This window comes from Primulina huaijiensis, chromosome 17 (genome assembly GCF_012295235.1).
Source record: "Primulina huaijiensis isolate GDHJ02 chromosome 17, ASM1229523v2, whole genome shotgun sequence".
NCBI classification, from domain to species: Eukaryota; Viridiplantae; Streptophyta; class Magnoliopsida; order Lamiales; family Gesneriaceae; genus Primulina; species Primulina huaijiensis.
Window position 1 is genome coordinate 17662118 of NC_133322.1, and position 19885 is coordinate 17682002.

At 34.0% G+C, this 19885-nt stretch overlaps 2 protein-coding genes across 2 annotated transcripts; one reads left to right on the forward strand and one right to left on the reverse strand.

Moving 5' to 3' along the window:
- The first annotated feature begins 9396 nt into the window (after nucleotides 1–9396).
- LOC140963173 (trihelix transcription factor GT-3b-like) lies at nucleotides 9397–11033 on the forward strand. Its single transcript, XM_073422440.1, has 2 exons — nucleotides 9397–9969; nucleotides 10251–11033. Exons 1-2 carry the CDS (start codon nucleotides 9709–9711, stop codon nucleotides 10833–10835), a joined length of 846 nt encoding a protein of 281 aa, XP_073278541.1. The 5' UTR covers nucleotides 9397–9708; the 3' UTR covers nucleotides 10836–11033.
- A 5731-nt stretch (nucleotides 11034–16764) lies between these two features.
- LOC140963066 (uncharacterized) lies at nucleotides 16765–18538 on the reverse strand. Its single transcript, XM_073422284.1, has 2 exons — nucleotides 17409–18538; nucleotides 16765–17208 (listed from the first exon to the last, which is right to left on the reverse strand). The coding sequence occupies exons 1-2, from the start codon at nucleotides 18292–18294 to the stop codon at nucleotides 16901–16903; spliced, it is 1194 nt and encodes a 397-aa protein (XP_073278385.1). The 5' UTR covers nucleotides 18295–18538; the 3' UTR covers nucleotides 16765–16900.
- Nucleotides 18539–19885: the final 1347 nt, after the last annotated feature.

The window sequence follows — 19885 nt, forward strand, 5'->3', positions numbered from 1 at the left end:
ATTCAAATATTCAACATTCAATATTCAAATATTCAATATTAAAATATTAATTTTCAACAGATTTTTCTTTTTTACTATTATTCTAAAATTACTCGGTGTGGAGGATTGACATATTTTCAACGTTGATTTTTTGGTTTTATAATTATTGAGAAATATTTAATAATTTTTTTAAAAAACATATATATATATATATATATATCCAAAATTATAGGTTTGAAAATATCTAAGGTAGCTTAGTGATAAAGTCAACTTTAAGCAAATAAATGGGGTCCCACATTTTAATCTCGGGATCCATTGCATGAAAGGTACGTGGAATAACATGGTAGGCCGCCGCACGTGAGACACGACAGAAGGCCGCGTTTGATTCAACCCCTCAGCCCCGGATCCGCCGGAGGATCTTGCCACCCTATTCGCTCATGTTCCTTCTTTATTATTGTCAAATAATTTTTAATTAAATAATTTAGTGGATTTCCAACTAATTAAATTTATGATTATCCTTTCAAATATAAACTTAATTTCATCCATATGTTCTCAATCGCCCATATGCATCCATTATATATACAATCTCCAAAACGCTTTCCATTTTTTATTTTTCAAAATGATCGGGAACTATATGCCGTAGGTAAGAGGGATCGAAACATGATGCTTCTACTACTGTATGATTTAAACTATTGGAGTTATATAGTCACCAACTATAACTTTTGGTATATCGACAATCGCTCAGTCGTACAATTAGTATCAAAGTAAATGTTACGTGTTCGATTCACATGGACTGCAATGAGTACAATTATTGGAAAAGAGATTGTTGAAGTACAATAATTGACCCTACTGAGAGAACGATCGAAATGTAGTGTTTGAATCGTTGTACGATTTAAAATATTTAAGTCGCATCGTATGCAACCAACAATATCTTTTACACAAAAAACATTTATGATACGGTTTCACATGTTAATTTTGTGAGACATATCTTATCTTTCACCCGAATTATTAAAAATAAATTACTTTTTATGTAAATATAAACCGAGTCGATCTATCTCATAAATATAATTTCACCTAATAGAAAACATATTTTATCTTTCAATAAAGCGCATACGCTCGATCTTACGCTTTCCATTTTATAATAGTAAGAAGGTGCACACGGTATGCCATGGTGGTGAAAGATTATCTTTTGATTGCTCATCTCACCAAAAGAAACAAAAATTATTCTTTTCTATTAATTTAATCAAAATGTATAATTTAATATTATTAATAAAGAAGGTGGATTGATGCGACAATTTTAACATAATCTAATCCTATCATTACATTGCTTTACATTTGAAAATTTTATATATATATATATATGTGTGTGTGTGTGTGTGTGTGAAACAAAAATTATTGCATTGTTCATTGTTAATTTATCTGTAATCACTAAAAAAATATGGTTAACAAAATATATAATGAATTAATTGATTATACTTGAATTTTCATATACGCCATCCTTCCCTCAATTTCAATACACGGTTTCGACAGTACACACCACAACTATAACACACTTGGGCACAAGCATGCTATTGAACATTTGAATTAAATTTAGAGTTTTGAATGAAAGTTATGACTCATGAATATAAGAGTCTTTTGACTCTTCACATTCTTGTGTTAGTTGTGGCTCAAGATTATAGAAATGTCTTTTAACTTTCCACATTTTTGAGTTAATCGGAGATTTTTAGTTTTTCATATTCTTGAGTTAATTACAAGATTAATTGGGTTAATTAATCTTGCATGACTTTCGGTTTGCATTTTGGAGCTCATAAATAGTGTGTCCATTTCCTCAATCAAAAAATATAAAATATATTTTACAAACACACTCAAGATCTCACTCAAAAATTCTCTTGAATTCATATTGTTAGCTTTTCATTTGACCTCCGTTAAGTTTTAGTTATAAAGTGAATGTACGTTTTCAGTTCGTCGGTATAATTACATTGTGCTAAGTTGATGCATGGTTTTTGTCGTTATATCCTGGGAAACAGTTGTCCGTCCTGATCTTCGAAGCACCTTCGAATGAGACAAATATGTTTTAAGAAAATTTTACTTCGTAAGACCTCAGTTTGCTTTACTGTTTTATTTTTTTCTGCTTTATTTTCTCACGACATTGTTCATTGGTTTCAATAAAAATTAACGTCGAGGGGATGACTTTGAACTAACGTTTCCAAGTGGCTGCTATTTTTGAGAAGCTACCACCAGCTTGGAAGGATTTCAAAAAATATTTGAAACTCAAGCAAAAGGAGATGAATGTTGAATAGATCATTGTTAGACTTCGCATCGAGGAAGACAACAAGAGTTTTGAAAGATAATTTTTTTCTCCAGTTGTTGCCAAAGCAAATGTGTCGAGCATGGTCAAGGATCGAAAAAGAGAAACTTTTCTCCTTCCAACAAAAAGATGAACCTGGGACCCAAAGGAAGCATTTCAAAGAAGAAGTTCTCTGAAAAATGCTATAACTGTGATGGCATGGGTAACAAGGCCTTTGAGTGTAAGAACTCTAAGAGAAACCGAGAGGTTAATATGGTAGGGAACATATCTCAGGAGGTTTAAAATATGAATCTCTATGCTATAATCTCTGAAGTTAATCCGATGGTTCAAATCCAAGGGAGTGGTGGATCGACACTGGTGCCACTCACATTGTTTGCTCTGACAAGGAGATGTTAGCAAATCTCGAGGAATCTGAGAATGGGGAAACGCTATTCATGATAAATTTCGCTACTTCTGAAATCAAGGGTCAAAGAAAAATTGTTCTAAAGATGACATATGGAAAAGAGCTGACTCTGAACAATGTGTTGTATGTGTCAGATATCAGTAAGAACTTGGTACTCGAGTCGCTTCTTAACAAGTATGGTTTTTGCATTGTTTTTGAATCAGATAAGATATTTTTCTCTAAAGTGGAATGCTTGTTGGCAAAAGCTATGTAAGTAATGGTATGTTCGAACTCAATGTAATAAATATTAAGCATGTGATTAATAAAGTTAAAATTTTTACTTGCTTGAATCTTCTTGTTTGTGGCATGATAGACTTGGACACATTAATTATGATAAAATTCGTAGACTAGTTAACACGAAAAACATTCATGCTTTCTAAATTGATAACCAACACAAATGCGAAACTTGTGTTGAGGCAAAATTAACAAGATAATCTTTTCGAATAACTGAAAGAAATAGTGAACCACTTAATCTAATTCACATTGATATATGTAATTTAAAAGGAGTGCAAACACATGGCGGAAATAAATAATCTATTATTTTTGTTGACGATAACACAAATTTTGTTATGTGTATCTTCTTAAAAGTAAATATGAAGCAATTGAAAAATTTGTCCACTACAAGAATGAAGTTGGAAACCAATTTAGCAAGAAAATTAAATTGTTAAGAAATGAGCGTGGAGGTGAATATGAATCACTATTTGCTGAGTTTTTCGCTCAACATGATATCAAACACGAAAAAATTGCACCTTATTCTCCTCAGCAAAATGGCATTGCGGAGATAAAGAATCGCACCTTGAAAGAAATGATGAACTCTTTGTTATTAAGTTCTGGTTTACCATAGAATACGTGAGGGGAAGCTGTTCTGACAGCAAATTACTTTTTAAATAAGGTGCGCCGAAGGAAGCAAGATAAAAGTTCATACGAGTTATGGAAATGAAGAACTCCTTCCTATCAATAATTTCTGGTATGGGGGTGTCTTGCCAAATTAGCAGTATCAACTTCGATGAAAGTAAAGATAAGTCCAAAAACTGTTGTTTGCATTTTCATTGGATAGACAAAAAATATTAGCTCTTATCATTTTCTTGTACATGAATCTCAAATATCTGATATTCACAAGAATACATAAATGGAATCAAGAAATTCTTCGTTCTTTGAATATTGTTCCCATGTAAATCTATGAAAGAACCAAGTTCATCCAAAAGATCTCATGAGACACTGGGAAAAGAACAAGAGGTTGAACCTAGATGTAGTAAGAGAGCTAGGACAGAGAAATCTTTTGTTCGGGATTTCATCACTTTCATGATGGAAAGTGAACCTTAAAGCTTCAAAGAAGCAGTGAATTCATCTGAGGAGCCTCTATGGAAATATGCTATCAATTCTGAAATGAAATCCATTTTACAAAACCATACATGAGAATAAGTGGATATTACTCCGAGAAACAAACCACTATGTTGTAAATGGATTTTCAAACGGAAAATAAAATCAGATGGAGCCATAGATAAGTATAAAGTCATATTGTAATCAATTGTTATTATCGACGAGAATGGATTGATTACTTTGACACTTATTCTCCTGTAATGAAAATAACTTATGTTTGTGTGATGCTTGCGATTGCCGCCTTATGAAATCTTTAAGTACACCAAATGGATAAAAAGATAACTTTTCAAAATGGAGATTTAGAAGAGAAAATTAACATGGATAACCTCAGAGATTTTCTACAACTGGGCAAGAAAATAAGGTTTTTAAACTGGTGAAGTCTTTATATAGCTTAAAACAAGCATCAAAACAATGACACGAAAATTTTGATAAAACCATGATAGAAAGTGGATAGTTCTAAGTCAGACACATTATGTGGACAAAATCCTTGAGAAATTCAATAAGGATGACTCTGCATTGACTAGAACCCCGATAAATAAAAGTCAACATCAATCAAAGAATCGAGGTGAGAGTATCTCTCAATTAGAATACTCTCAAGTCATTGGAAGTTTGATGTACTTAATGAGTTGTACAAGACCAGATATAACTTATGCAGTAAGCAAATTGAGTAGATTCACGAGTAACCCGAGAGTTGAATACCGGAAATCAATTATCAGATTGCTAAGGTACACTCGTGACCTGGACTGCACTATACCAGATATCCGCTGTTATTGAAAAGACAGTGATGAAAACTGGATATGTGATAAGAAAGACTCAAAATCTAATAGTGGATTTGTATTCACTTTAGGAGGTGCAACAATTGCATGGAAATCTTATAAACAGACTGTAATTGCCAGATCCACAATGGAATTTAAGTTTATAGCTCTTGAAAATGTGCTGAAGAGGTTGAATGACTGTGTCAATTCTTAGAAGATGTTCCATAATGGGAAAAACCTGTCTCGACTATATGTATACATTGTGATAGCCAATCTGCGATTGGAAGACCACAAGATGATACGTATAATGGTAAGTTATCTCAACTGCTCTCGACTGAAGTTATCTCTGTTGACTATGTAAAATCAAAAAATATTATAGATGATCTATTAACCAAATAATTAAACAGAGAGTTAGTTGCGAAATCGTCAAGGAGAATGACGGTTAAGCCTATAGAATAAATTGGTGCGAAGGAAAACCCAACCTATAGTGACTGGAGATCCCATGAACTAGTTTAATGAGACAATTTAATCGCACTGATTTGGTAGATCACTGTGAGGGTTTTATTATCCTTAGCTCATTCTTATTATGAAACAGAGAATTTTGAAGATAAGCATTCTACTTTTAATGATTCTGATGACAAACAATAAAGAATCACCTATGTGAGAAAGAAGTGATGTCGCTTTGAATGAATTGTTACGCTCAATTCTAGACTCTCTCGCAGAACTATACGTGTGTTCAAGGCCAAAAACAAACACAATCATGAGAACAAAATTGTATCAGGTAGATTTCTGTGCGAAGTATGTCTTAATTTACATAAAGGCAGAACAGTTCCAGGACATCATGTTTACTGGTCAACTAGTAAAGCAAATATATTTCATAAAAGAATGTTCAAGGGTAAAGCTTATCTATCTTATGCAGAATTCAACTGTAGAACTTTATCTCCAAGATTTGTATCAATTTTTATTCATGTGAGAGATTGTTGGAAATTTAAATCAAATTTAGAGTTTGAATGAAAGTTATGACTCATAAATGTGGGAGTGTGTTTTGGCTCTCCACATTCTTAAGTTAATTGTGGCTCATAATTGTGGAAATATATTTTGTCTTTACACATTCTTAAGTTAATTGGAGATTTTTGCTTCTTCATATTCTTGATTTAATTGAAAGATTAATTGAGCTAATTAATCATGCATGAATTTTGGTTTGCATTTTGGAGTTTATAATTTCCTCAAAGAAAAAATATAAAATATATTTTACATACATACACTCAAGATCTCACTCAAGCATTCTCTTGCATTTCATATTATTATCTTTTCATTTGACCTCCGTTAAGTTTTGGTGATAAAGGGAATGTACGTTTTCAATTAACCAGTGTAGTTATTTCGTGGTAAGTTGTTGCATGATTTTGTCATCGTATCATGATAAACATTTGTCCGTCCTCATCCTCGAAACACCTTTGGATGGGACGAATTTGTTTTAAGTAAACTGTAACGTCCGAAAATCAGTCCACGTAAACCGCATACATGAAAATTATTAAATTGCAAAAATATTTTATTAAATGATTTTAGATGCATGAATGATACATTTTGAGTGACTAAATGATTAATTATGTAATTTTGCTCGATTTCATAATTTAAAAATTTTCAGACGAATATCGGTAGTTGGTCAGGGACGGAGGACCGGAGAGATTAAGGTGTTAAAAATTTAAAAGCTAAATTTTTATTTTTAGTTGAAAAAATATTTATTTTAAATATTTTAAAAATTATTGCATTTTCAAGGTCAAATTTAAATTAATTAAAGGGAGTAAGGAATTTATGTATTTTATAAGGGTATTTTTGGAAATATATATTTTTAAACCTTTTTAATTTAAGCTTAATGATTTTATTAATCTTAATGGGTCTAATTTATTAATTAAAAACTAGTGTTGATTAAGTCCGTTAATTAAAAAGTTAATAAGCTTTTTTGTTTTTTTATTTATTTAAACCTAAACCTAAACCTAAACACACACCTCTAAACACCTACACTCACACATCAAAACACGCACACACATAATACGTAAATTGTAGGAAAGTGAGAGGAACAGCGGCCGTTTCTTCTTTGCAAGTCAAGGGAAGATTTTGATTTTTTTCCTCCTTCGTTCTTCGATTTTCTTACTCGTTCTTCCTTCCAACAACGATCACTCGACTCTCTTGCATCCCAAGGTGGGTTTTCGGTGGGTTTTTGACAAAATAAAGGGTAGAAAAAAATAGAAATCATCTTCCGTTTGTCACCAGCTTCCACCGCTTCGGTACTCGTATTTTGAGCGTTTTAAACGCAAAGACACGTTTCTAAACTTTTTTTTTTGCACCATTCAAACCATATTATGTGTGTTTAATAATGTTTGCATGAATAATATGAAATCCTCCTTTTATATTCGTTTTTATGATTGTACAAGTTAAAAATTGGATTTTCATGCTTCCAAACTCATGATTATGATGCATAAAAAGGCTGCCATCATAGGGCTATGGGAAGAGATGAATTTCATTATGTTTAAGGGTGGTTAAGGGCCACGATTAAGGGCGGTACATGTAAGACAAGATGTTGAACGAAAATTGGGATCAAATGGGGCTAGGGTTTGCGTTTCGGGTCCTAGGCGAGGTAGACTGCTAGCTGCTATTTGGGAGGTGTTCAAGGGTCCTAAGGGAGTCTAGTTATGGTCCTAGATGGCTGTGCAAGGGCTGGAAAGAGAGGATAAAGGTTGCACATCATTTTGGGTTGTTTAAGGCATGTAGAGGCGCGGCTTAAGGTTGGGGGTTCTAGGCTCTTTAAGCTTGATCCATCAGGGTCTCTAGGGTTCAGTCATGGTCCTAGGATGGTCAGCTATGGGCTGGTTGGGTCGGCCATGGGCTAGGGTCGAAGAGATTGAGAGTTTTTGCAAGCTAGGGTTTTCGAAAATGAGCAGAATTTTCCAGCATGGTTCTAGGCTTGTTCAAGGGTTTTAATTGGTATGATTTGGGATGAAAAAAGGTTAGTAAGATGTTAATAAGTTATGGTTCAAGTTTGGTTAAGTTTTAAGTCGATACAAGTTAAAATCGGGACGTATGGTTAAGTTTTAAAACGAATTGATAAATTAATTGAGGAACTTAATTTTACGTCTAATAAATGTTTATGGGTGTATTTTAAGATGTCATGTTAAGTTTAGGGGTGAAAATTTTTTGTTTAAAATTTGAGAAGAAAATATTAAGTATTGAATTAATTCGGGATTAAAAATACTTCACGGTTTAGTAATTAAGTTAATAAATCAAAATGCTCGGGTTTACGTCTAAAAAAAATAGTAGGATTTTAAAGTGAAAAAGATAAGGGACGTTTCAAAAACTGTACTTCGTACATACTTCGGTTTACTTTATTGTTTTAGTTTTACCTGCTGTATTTTCTCACGACATTGTTCATTGTTTTCTGTTCGGATTTTTATATCTTTTACAACTTTACAGAACTACAAAATTTGTTTAACACATGCAAACCACTATTTTTTGTTTTCGAAATCGAAAGATGTTTGTTATTATTGGGTCTTGAATCTCATATCTTAGTCACGAATAAGTTATGTTTCTCCTTCTCACTCCAGTTTATTTCATTTATGTAAAATTTATAAATAAAATAATTATTTGTTATAACAATATAAAGTTAAAGTTTTTCATGTTCACTATTTTAGAAAAATCAGTGTGACAGATACATATAAAAGAACTTTTATGGCCAAAAGGCGTGCATATACATACATANCAATAATCAAATCATGGAGATTTGGAAAAAAAAAAACAATCAAATCAGTTAGAAATTCAAATTTACCATTGAGTATATAAATTGACAACTTTTTATTGTTTTTTGAAAAGAAAAAAATTTCTTTTATTTTTAAAGTTTTCAAACAAGGCTATAATATATATTCATAATTTTTGCTACTAAAATGTGACAGTCAATAACTAGCTAGAGATGGATTCGAGACTTGATGAGATGGAAATGTAAAACAAAAGCAAAACCATTCGATCTACACACACATACATGTTGCAATATCGATCTTTCACATTTACTTGGCTATGGTTTTAGCAATTTTGAGCTATTTTAGTCATTTTTGTGCCGACGGAAACGAGACAATGAATCATTCACATACATTTTAGTCATTTTTGTGCCGACGGCAACGAGACAATGAATCATGCACTATACATCATCGTATCGGTGTCACACCATATAAACAACTAAAATTACAAAAAAAAAAAAGAAAAAGAAAACGTAATAAAACTTAGAATCGACAAACGGAGAAATAATATTGCAAAAGAATAAATATATTGAACAAAAATATAACTTGTTCTTATTTATGAGCGAACCACCGGCTCTCGGATCTTTCGTTTTCCAGCTCGTCAGCATGGCGACAGCAAAACGCGCGGAATATGAACAAATGTGTATGCTCCAAAAAGATATTTATTTTCTTTAACTATTTTTAGCAATAAATAATAAAGCAAATAAAACATATAAAAAATGCATATTTAAAGGGAAAAAAACTCAGTTTCCGCGTAGAAGGATGAGACAGAAGGAATACAGAAACTGTACATGGAAAAGAAAAAAAAAGGAACGATCTTAAAAGAAAAGGAAAAAGAGTTTCTTTTCTCTGCTCTCTTATTTTACACCTAAGCCACATATTCCTTTGAAAAAAGATTTCCATATTTTCACACCATATTTTCACACTGCCCGATTTTTAAATTATAATACCACACGACCATTATCACAAAACCCTTTTTCATTCCGACCCCTTTTTTTCTTCTTCCTTCACTTTCTTGATATTTAGCTAAGAATTTTTCCCTATATCAAAATATTATATATGGATCATTCGCAGCTGCATAATCCTTATTCTGCAGCTCTGAATATCGACACGGGAAGCGGCGACAGGTTCCCTCAATGGAGTATTCAAGAAACCAGGGATTTGATGATGATTCGGGCGGAGCTCGACCCGACTTTCATGGAGACCAAGAGGAATAAGCTTCTGTGGGAGGTTATCTCGACCAGGATGAAAGAAAAGGGCTACACCAGAAGCGCTGATCAGTGTAAATGCAAGTGGAAAAACCTTGTCACACGCTATAAGGTATATATTTATATATCTTTTTTTTTATATATATATATAAAATAATTAGATTACAGATATTAATTAAATTTTAATACGCCATAGATAATTATAAGGTCGTAATCATTTCTGGTATGTAGTGTAATCAATTATTGATCCGCGTTGTTTATCTCATTATTATTTTAATTTATAACAGATGAGCAGTAAAAATTTTAATAGGATAATATTAGGATTAGATTGTGTCAAAAAGATGCTTAACTTGCAAGTTTTCTGATGTGTTTTATGTTTTTTTATATATATAGGGATGCGAAGCAATGGAAGCAGAAGGGATGAGGCAACAGTTTCCATTTTACAATGATCTGCAAACCATATTCGCAGCAAGAATGCAAAGAATGCTGTGGCTGGAGGCTGAGGGTGGCGGAGCCGCCGCCAGCACTCCGAAGAAAAGGAAAAAGGCGGCAGCCCAATATTCTTCATCCGACGAGGAAGACGAAAACGAGGAAAGCGAAGGGGACAAGGCCGGGGGAACAAGAAGGAAGAAGATCACCAAAGGGAAAGAAGCAGGAAACCCTTCGGCCGGAACGAGTTCTAGCAATGTGAGTTCGATAATAAACGGCGTAAAGGGCATAATGGAGGATTACATGAAGCAGCAGATGGAGATGGATATGCAGTGGATTAAAGCTTATGAAGCAAGAGAGGAGGAGAGGAGGGTGAAGGAGAATGAATGGAGGCAAAAAATGGAGGCTTTGGAGAATGAGAGGATAATGATGGAGAGAAGATGGAGGGAAAGAGAGGAGCAAAGGAGGATTAGGGAAGAAGCTAGAGCTGAGAGAAGAGATGCTCTTATTACAGCCCTTTTGAATAAGCTTAGAAGAGAAGAAATGTAGTCTTTGTCTGAAATTTGAGGTTTGTTTCTTTGTTCATTTCTTTGTTCTTGCTAGAGAAGGAGAAGGTAATACCATATCAGATATATAGTGCTAAAGAGGTATGTTTTCGAAACTCATATTTGATCACCTTTGTAGGCTGATTATCAGCATGTATAATTGTCCTTTCCAATGAAAATTTTGAGCTCAATTTGAGTGTAATTTTTAGGTTCATAAGAAATTACACATCTACACACTTGTTTGTTTCGTGAAATGGGAGTCATGATATATGGATGATAAATCGATATATATGAAAAAGATAATGACATATGACTGTGATGATCATTCGCAGAACTTGAGTAAAAAATTATATATTAAAGAAGGATGGGTAATAATTTAATGTTTTATCTTTGTACGAAACGGTGCTTTAATAATGTTTACCAAGTGATAATTACCAAGTAATAAAGTTTGACATGATTTTATGTAAGTTCAGTTCAGTATAGGTCATTGCCTACGCAAACTAATATATATTGTTTTCTAGAATGTTGGAAATTTGTTAAGCTAAATATGATGCACAAGCTTTGAAATTTCAGTCACTTGGAAGAAAAGTAGGAAAGCCGGCTGGCTACTGATTGAATGAAGGAATTAAAGTTCAGTCTTAAGTAGTTGAACTTGCTTATTTCATAACCAGTTCACAATTGTGGCTAAGCTTCAAGTTAATTGATAGTCAGATTTGGTTGATGTACAAACTTTTTATTATTCCTATTGTTTAATATGATTGTTTTTCAATTAGATCCCTTTTTTTTCTTATATGATTTTTGCAATTTTGCTAATTAATCCAATCTCAAAGTACCAAAACAGAAAGTAAACTCTAGGAATACATGCAATCTTAAAATGGTTCAGTCCAACAACCTATGCGTCCGTGAGGCCACGCCCAGATGTTGAACAAATTCACTAAACAACACAGTGCATGTTGGGCAGTGACCATGGTGTGAATGAATGAAACCATGGTCGAGCCTTGTGCCACATGATGTTGCCCAAATCTAAGGAGTAGGTAATTTGATTAGGAGTATATCCTTCCCCAGAGAGAGTTAATTACCTAGAGAATGTGAAATTTTATTACCTCATACATGAGTTGTTATGCCTTGTTATTTTAGAGCATGCAGTTGTTCACTATGGAATATTATATTTGTTGTTTACGTTGGTATTTTGGGATGATTCTGTTAGAGTAAGTGCCCAACGAGCCAACTTATGGTTTGAACTTTATTAACTTTTATATAAAAACAATCTTTATTTTAATAATATTTTACGGTTTTATCCAATTATGACATTTACTTTTTCTATATACTTATACAAGCCCGATAGATAAAATCCTTGAATATACAATCGGTATCACGAGGTCTGTCTCGCAACGTAAAATCATGAAACTCATTAAGAAGTGTAACATATATTCTAAACAGGTTCTTAGTCAATTTAGCCGCCTGAAAAAATGATAAAGTTCGCTCGAGTTTTTTGAGACTAGCATTTGTGATGTAAGCATCATGTTTCATTGGTAAGGGCATGAAGATGTCCGTTCATACAGGTGAATGATCATTTGATGATGCAATGAGCAACCTTCCATCTGACTGTCTAAGTGGTTATAATTTATTGAGTGAAAAAGTCCGTGGTAATGGTTGTACACCATTTGTCCTTTTCTCGGGACAACGTAGAGGCTCTACGTACTATCATACACTTTGATACGTTTACCGACTCCATTGAGGGTCATCGGGTAGCAAGGTTGAGTGTAGTTTCGAAATACGTAGAAGCCAATACATTGTAGTCATGGATTCACCGCTCGCCTAAGGGTGAAGATATCATATGTGATTTGATGTGTTAATAGTACAAGAAATATCTGGCCAGAGCAAGACATGTGGTTTAGGGAAATGTGTTTTCCTAGTTGCATACACGATGTCATTATTATTATTCAAAGATATATCATATCGTTATCGAATTCATTTCCAACTCTCGATATAACAATGGTTGCAGATTCGATCGGGATATATGAAATGAAATGAGTGTACTGTGTGTTAACCATAAGTACTTAAGGTTCTTGCAAGCACTATCAGTGATGCCTATGGATCATGAGGCAATGTCACTAGATGCTCTTATCATGATCCGATAGATGCAATCAGACTTGAGTTCAGAAGTTCTTGATCAAAGAATTGATGAAAAGAATTCAGTTGATTAATGTAAGTCCGAATAAGAATAAATGTTATTCTAAATCACAATGAAGTGATAAATCTCAATGTTAGGTGTATCCCTGAACCATTGAGGTTATACAAGTATCGGATTCCGTGTTCCCGTTAAGATAGTCAAATTCAAAGAGTTAAATTTTGACGACTGTAGTTTGATCAAGATCAAACAAATATCTTATAAAGGAGTTTATATGTTGACCAAAATTTTCTCTCATCTCTCCCCTCACATGAAAAAGTTCGCCATCCATATATTTTGGAGAAAATATTTCATCCACTATCCTTCCACTGTGCCTTCGCCCTAACGCCACCGCACCGCCATCAGATTTATGAAATTCCAGACGATCCAATATCGATGTAAACTTCGTTTAGATCTCTAATGTGATCTATACGAGAAACAAAGTTTCTGATCATAGATCGGATTAGGAGATTTGAAGAAAATTGGATTTACAATAAGAGCTATTACTGCTTAAAAATCGGAATAGTTGGAATCAGTGTTAAATACGCAAAGATAAATCAAATATAAAAACCTATGAACTACGTTTTGGATGCAAGAAAAAAGTACACCAACAGATTCAATGTTAGCAGAAAAGTAATGCCTGTTTGCCAACATCCACGGATGTGCAATGAATCTGGACCATTCGATCTACCCATTGTTTAGCTACCCGAAGGAAAACATCAAATTTTCCCATGTTTTGGAATATGTAGAAGAGGTAGAATAGGAAATAGAGTTTAAAGAGATGGTCATCATTTCAACAATTTTATGTCATACGATGAATTTTGAGTATTACGTTATCATTTTCTTACGTTGTGTCAGTATTCTAATGAAAAAATTAAAATTAATACACAAAAGCAAATTAATGAACTAAAACCAATTAACAAAAAACGCAAAACGACAACAGATATTATCTGTTGTCGTAGTTGTCAGAAAACCGTTGTAACTGACAATGTTATTGAAAGTGCGTTCAACGACAACGGTTTATGATATACCGTCGCTAATTTTAGCGACGGGTTTTGAATAAGCCGTCGCTCATTAGCGACGCTTTAAGATATATCGTCGCTAATACATATACATTCACAAGCAGTAATGAAAATATTTTTAATAAAATAGTTTTTCATGAACATAAACTTTTTCTTTCAACATATCATATCATATATCCTTTCATCATATAAGTATACATTTTCTTTTTTATTGAATTCAGATCCTCAATTGTGACTTTTGTATTAGCTGAAGGTCGATGGATCCATCTACATATTACCACAATACCGGGCGACGGAGACATCAGCGACACTCTCACCCGTCAACTGAGCCTTGGTCTTACATATCATGGTATCATCGTATTAGTCACAATCAATTCAACTCCTTCAACTTTTTATATTTCCATTACTTATAAAAATTCATGCAAATATAAATCATTTTTCTTTTAAACCAAGCATGCATCATATCTTTTAGCATTAACGTTTCAACATAAAATTCCATAAACATGTAAAATAAACTTTTTAACATTTATTATAGCATTCAGGGCACTGATAGAACTTCTAACATTTTTCATGTGTAAAATGACATTTTTGCCCCTGAAACTTTAACTTTCCCAATTTATCCTTAGACCTTAAAACAACGACCCAAATCATTCCAAACTTAACATATCACCTTAAAATATACCCATAAATATTTATTAGACGTAAACTTAAGCTTCTCGACTAATTTCTCAATTCGTTTTTAAACTTAGACGTACATCCCGATTTTGACTCGTATTGACTCGAAACTTAACCAAAACTTACCAAACTTGAACCAAAGTAATTAACATCTAACCATACCATATACAACCCAATTCAAGCCCATCAAGACCCTCGATCCAGCCTAGAACAGCTACCGAACTTTTCTTGCCCAAACTTGAAAACGCTAGCCTCCCTAACCATGCACCCTTCGGCCCTAGCCACCAACCAGCCCAACTAGACCCTAGATGACCCTCTTAGGACCATAACCGAACCCTAGGCAACCTACTGGACAGAACCGAACACCGCCAAACGTGCCCAGCCTTTCCTGCCATGCCCTAAGAACCATGCGCGACTTCCCTCATGCGATCGCCCTAGCCTTCGAACCAAGCATCATGCAGCCACCCTTGAACCATCCTACAGCCCCTTAGGTCTCCTAGACACACCCTAACAGCAAATACAAACATGGCCCTCAAGGATGCCTTAGCCGAAGAGCCCTAGCCCACAAGGATTCTATTTTCGTGCAACCCCTTACCCCTCACGTCCAGCCCTTATGCAGCCTCCCTTAAGCCTTCTAAACCCTCTGAAATTCATCTCTTTTGGTGTCCCTACCACGGCAGCCTCTTCATGCATCAATAGCAAGAGTTTTAAATCATAAAAACTTGAGTTCTTGGCATATTATGGCATAAAAACGAAAATAATACAAGGGTTCATATTTTTTTCATGCAAACATGCATCAAACATATAATATGGTGTGATAGATGAGAAAAAAGATTTTAAAGCGTGTCCTTACGTATATTACGTACGAAAACGATTAGCAATTCGAGGAAGTCAACGCGGGGAGGACCTTGTTGAATTTTTTTCTCCAAGTTCACGTGAAAACCCTTAGTTGTGTGTGTGTGTGTGTGGTCGTGTTCTTTAGCTAAGAGGAGTTCTAGTATTTCTTTTAGGGTGAGGGGCGTGAGCTGTGTGGGGTTTGGGAAGGGTTTTTGGTATTATTTATTAATTAAAACTAATTGTGCAAGATTAGGCCCATTAACCTAGTATATAAGGCTTATTAAGTCCATTAGTTAATATTTAAAATATTTTGTTTAGGAAATTTTGTGAAAATATTAGCCGAGTTCTCAAAAAGTCCTTATTTTTATCGAAAATCGATTATCGGTTTAAAATACGAATCGACATAAAAAAACACCTCAAAACACCTCATTTTCGAAAATTTCATTTAAAATACACCACACATCAAACAATTAAAAATAATTAATTAATAAATTTTTTTCCCCTCGTATGGTCCCCGGTCTCCGTTCTTTGATCGCGTCTCCAATAGCCTTTAAAACAAAGTTTTATGCATTCATGTATAAAAGTACATTTTAAACATGCAAACATGCACAATATTAAATCTATGTAATTAAAACCATTTAATTAGTTATTTTATATTTTTTCTAAATTTACATACAGTTAGATTACGTTATCGTATTTTTGGATCTTCCAATTTGTGTCTCTGTACATGCATTTTGCTTCGAATAATGTCCAGGGTTCATGCCATTTTTAGTCGTCTTGATGTCATTCCAGACCTTGCACAGGGTCTGGATGTTTGTTTTCTAGATTTTGTCCTTTTTTCTTTATAATTATTCCACATTTGTCAGACCATTTTCAATGTGGCATCGTATTATTTTACTCTCTCCATTTTTATGTTTTTCTTAACTTTTAGTCGAATCTATAAACAATAAAAATTATATGATTTAAACGCAAAATTTAGAATAAAAATGACATATAAGCTCGTATACGGTATACAAAATAAATTCCTAGAACACTATAGAATTTGTGCTTCTGATAGGTTATCATACAATCACACTTGTGGAGACTTAACCCGAAACATGACAACATGATATCAAATTCGTTGACCGAAGAACATCAACAAAATAAGTTTTATGCAAGGTAAAATGCTCCACCTTTTAAACGTGCGAAAGAAAGTGCTACAAAGTCCTCTTACAATTACGTTGATTATATTGCCCTGTCCATTTATTGAACTAAAAGGATGAAATCATTGTAGGTACCATAGTTATTTTTTTCCATATGAGCTCAAAACTTTTACAAAATTCATGCAATTAATTAATCATGAATAGCCCTTAATTATATCTATAACTAATTCCTTGTGCCATAAAGTAGCACCAATTCATCTACAATCTGGATCAACAACACTTCAAGAATCTGTCCCCCAAATTGGACACATATATGCTCAAAATCTTCCAACTTCAAGATCTGGCCGTCCGTCCAGTCACAATCGATCTCGTCCACACTTTCTTGGGTCAACCTAAAGACTGCTTCCAACACATTTGCGCACTCATTTCTCGCTTTCTTCTCGTGAGTTTTGCTCTTCGTAATTGGCCTGATTTCTCCATTCTTTTGGGACAAGGAATGTTTCGTTGGACATATTTCGTGCGATGCTTCACCTACAATTAGACATGAAATCAAGAGAAAATTCTCCAAAATAAGAATGCCGACATGGTGTCAGACATTCGGCACTTCAAGAAAACCAGATTAAATATACAAATAAAAACAAATTACCGCATTACGACCAAATTTTGAGTAACTAGAGGATCATGATCCTACACCGCTTTTTGAAAATTTTACGGCATAATCGATTGCATACCTCTTCCGGTTGGTTCAGGATGTATTTTCTTGATACCATGCACTTTTTTCTTCTTCACATGCTTCATAGTTGCCCTTCTTTCTCTAGAATCCATCGCTGGTTTGTTGATCACTGCCCTTTTTTCTTTCAAATTTACCCTCGTTCTTCCATTAAAATCTTTCTTCGGAGTTGCCGAACCCGACTGAAGCTTCGCGCAAACGGATCTTCTCCCTTCCCCTGTCTCTATTTTTCTACCTTCAGGCAGCTTCTTGTTTACTGTTCTCTCTATAAACTTTTCACCATTTCTAGAATTTCCCCTGACCCTCTTCTCCATTTTCCCTTTCTCATATATTACGCTGGTCTTTCTTGCTACAATCTGCAGCTGATCTTCTCCGCATTCCACAGTTTCATCTACTTCCTCTAATGGGAACACTATGCCAAACTTATCGTCGAGTGCAAAAAGAGAAGGTACTTCTTGAAACGAAACAGAGGTTTTAACCCTCCTGTGCCGACGGTGACACCCTTGCTGTACTGGATCGATTTGCGAGAGAAAATCGATGGAATTCACCGACCTGCTTCTGAAGTAAGAACCCAAGGATTTCGAATTCTGTCTGGAAGACAAAGGGCTCGCTGGAAGCGAATCCAACCCCATTAATCTTGCTACAACTCCTGGCTTCGACGACGCAGCATCTTGTTTATTCACATGATTATAAGCCTCGGACCCCGAAGATTTTTCCGGGTTTCGACAATCGGTCTGCGCCGTGCACGACTTGATATTGAACTGGTCCGACGGATGTGTCGGCAGGCTGCCGGTGCAGAGCAAGCCGCGCAGAATGCCGGAGAAGCATTTGGCCGGAGTCTGATTCTCTGATGAAGTACTACTACTACTACAACCACTACCTTTCATGGCAGAGAATTCACACACAAACAAATTATTAAACACACAATGGATCGGAGTATGAATCTGTAGTGTTTGAAAATCGAAAAACCCGGAGCTAGATTTGAATCGAGTGAATGAAATGGAAATCTGATGAATTATTGGAGGGTAATTGGGTAGTGAGAATTGATGGGGGGATGGAATGGATTGTTATTTTATCGGGGAAGATGTCAAGACTTTTTTGCCTTTGGATTCACACTTGCATGGAGTTAGTATTCGTCTCTCTAAATCGTATATTGCAAGTACATAGCATTTTTATTATGCAGAGTACTCGACAAAATCTCAAGTCTCATGTCATAATTTTCATTCATACCATTGATGAAATAATCAAATCCAGTGATTGATCTTTTTTTTTTTATAGACGATAAAGTTGGTTCGAATTAGTGGAGCAAGAGTAGGTATCCTCACCTCGGGTCGATTCGGTTTACACAGTGAGAAGTGATATTTTTATACATGAATATAAACGTATCGAAAATCAATGTCACAAAATTGAACATTGAGATAGTTGGCTTCATATGAATTTTGTATTGGAATAACTAGTATTTTAAGTTAGATCAGCTCGAAAAGATTTAATTAGTATTTTCTAGTTAACAAAATATAATGTTTTAATAGTTTTTTTTAGTATAATAACTTGATTTATTTGTACTCTTGTTTGATGTTACATAACATATTGTTGACATGAAAAATTTAACACTTTAAGAAAAAGATGCATGACTTTTAGGTAAGAGAAGTCATGTTATTGCACTCGTACTCATTTTTGAATAATCACATGATTGAAATCTAATCTAAACCAAAACGAAAATGATATTTTTTTTTTCTTATAAAGCATATAATTTTTTTATAATGTATGCTATCAATTTATTGAGAATCAAAATGGAATAAAGGTAGGGATCGATGAATGAAAAGGGAATACCGACAGCATAATAAATGAATAACAATGCACAAACGGAGTCAGGAAATGTTGACCCTCAACCTTTTTATTCATTCTCCGCAGGCAGCCGGAGTTTTTGACTTTTGGGTTCATGATCCATACACACACATGTATGTATATATATTAATTAATTAATGAAAAAAATTTGTACGATCTCACAAGTCATATTTTGTGAGAGAGATTTTTTATTTGAATCATCCATGAAAAAAGTATTACTTTGTATGCTAAGAGTATTATTTTTTATTGTGAATATCGGTAGAGTTGACTTGTTTCACAGATAAAGATTCGTGAGATCGTCTCACAATAGACATGCTCTTAATTAATTAGGCTCTTTTTGGCAACATCAGAATTTCTAAATTGATTTTGCAAGTTAAGTTTGGATTGATGGATTTATTTAAAAAGAAGATTTGAGTCGAGGATAAATTTGATTTTTGAGTGATGAATTTTAAATGACACCTATTTTAGGTATATTTAACATCCACAACTATTAATATTAAAATTAAACACCTTGAGATGAATTAATTTGAAATCCACTTGAATTTTTTGTTAATCTAAGCAAGACAAAGAATTTGATATCATTTTGAAATGCATAATCTCAAATCTATCAACCCAATTACGTTATTATTAGAC

Coding starts and splice junctions, on each gene's coding strand:
- LOC140963173 (XM_073422440.1), top strand. CDS start 9,709: ATGGATCATTCGCAGCTGCATAATCCTTATTCTGCAGCTCTGAATATC. Junction 9,970..10,250: donor ACCTTGTCACACGCTATAAG/GTATATATTTAT, acceptor TTATATATATAG/GGATGCGAAGCAATGGAAGC.
- LOC140963066 (XM_073422284.1), bottom strand. CDS start 18,294: ATGAAAGGTAGTGGTTGTAGTAGTAGTAGTACTTCATCAGAGAATCAG. Junction 17,209..17,408: donor TCCTGAACCAACCGGAAGAG/GTATGCAATCGA, acceptor GTCTAATTGTAG/GTGAAGCATCGCACGAAATA.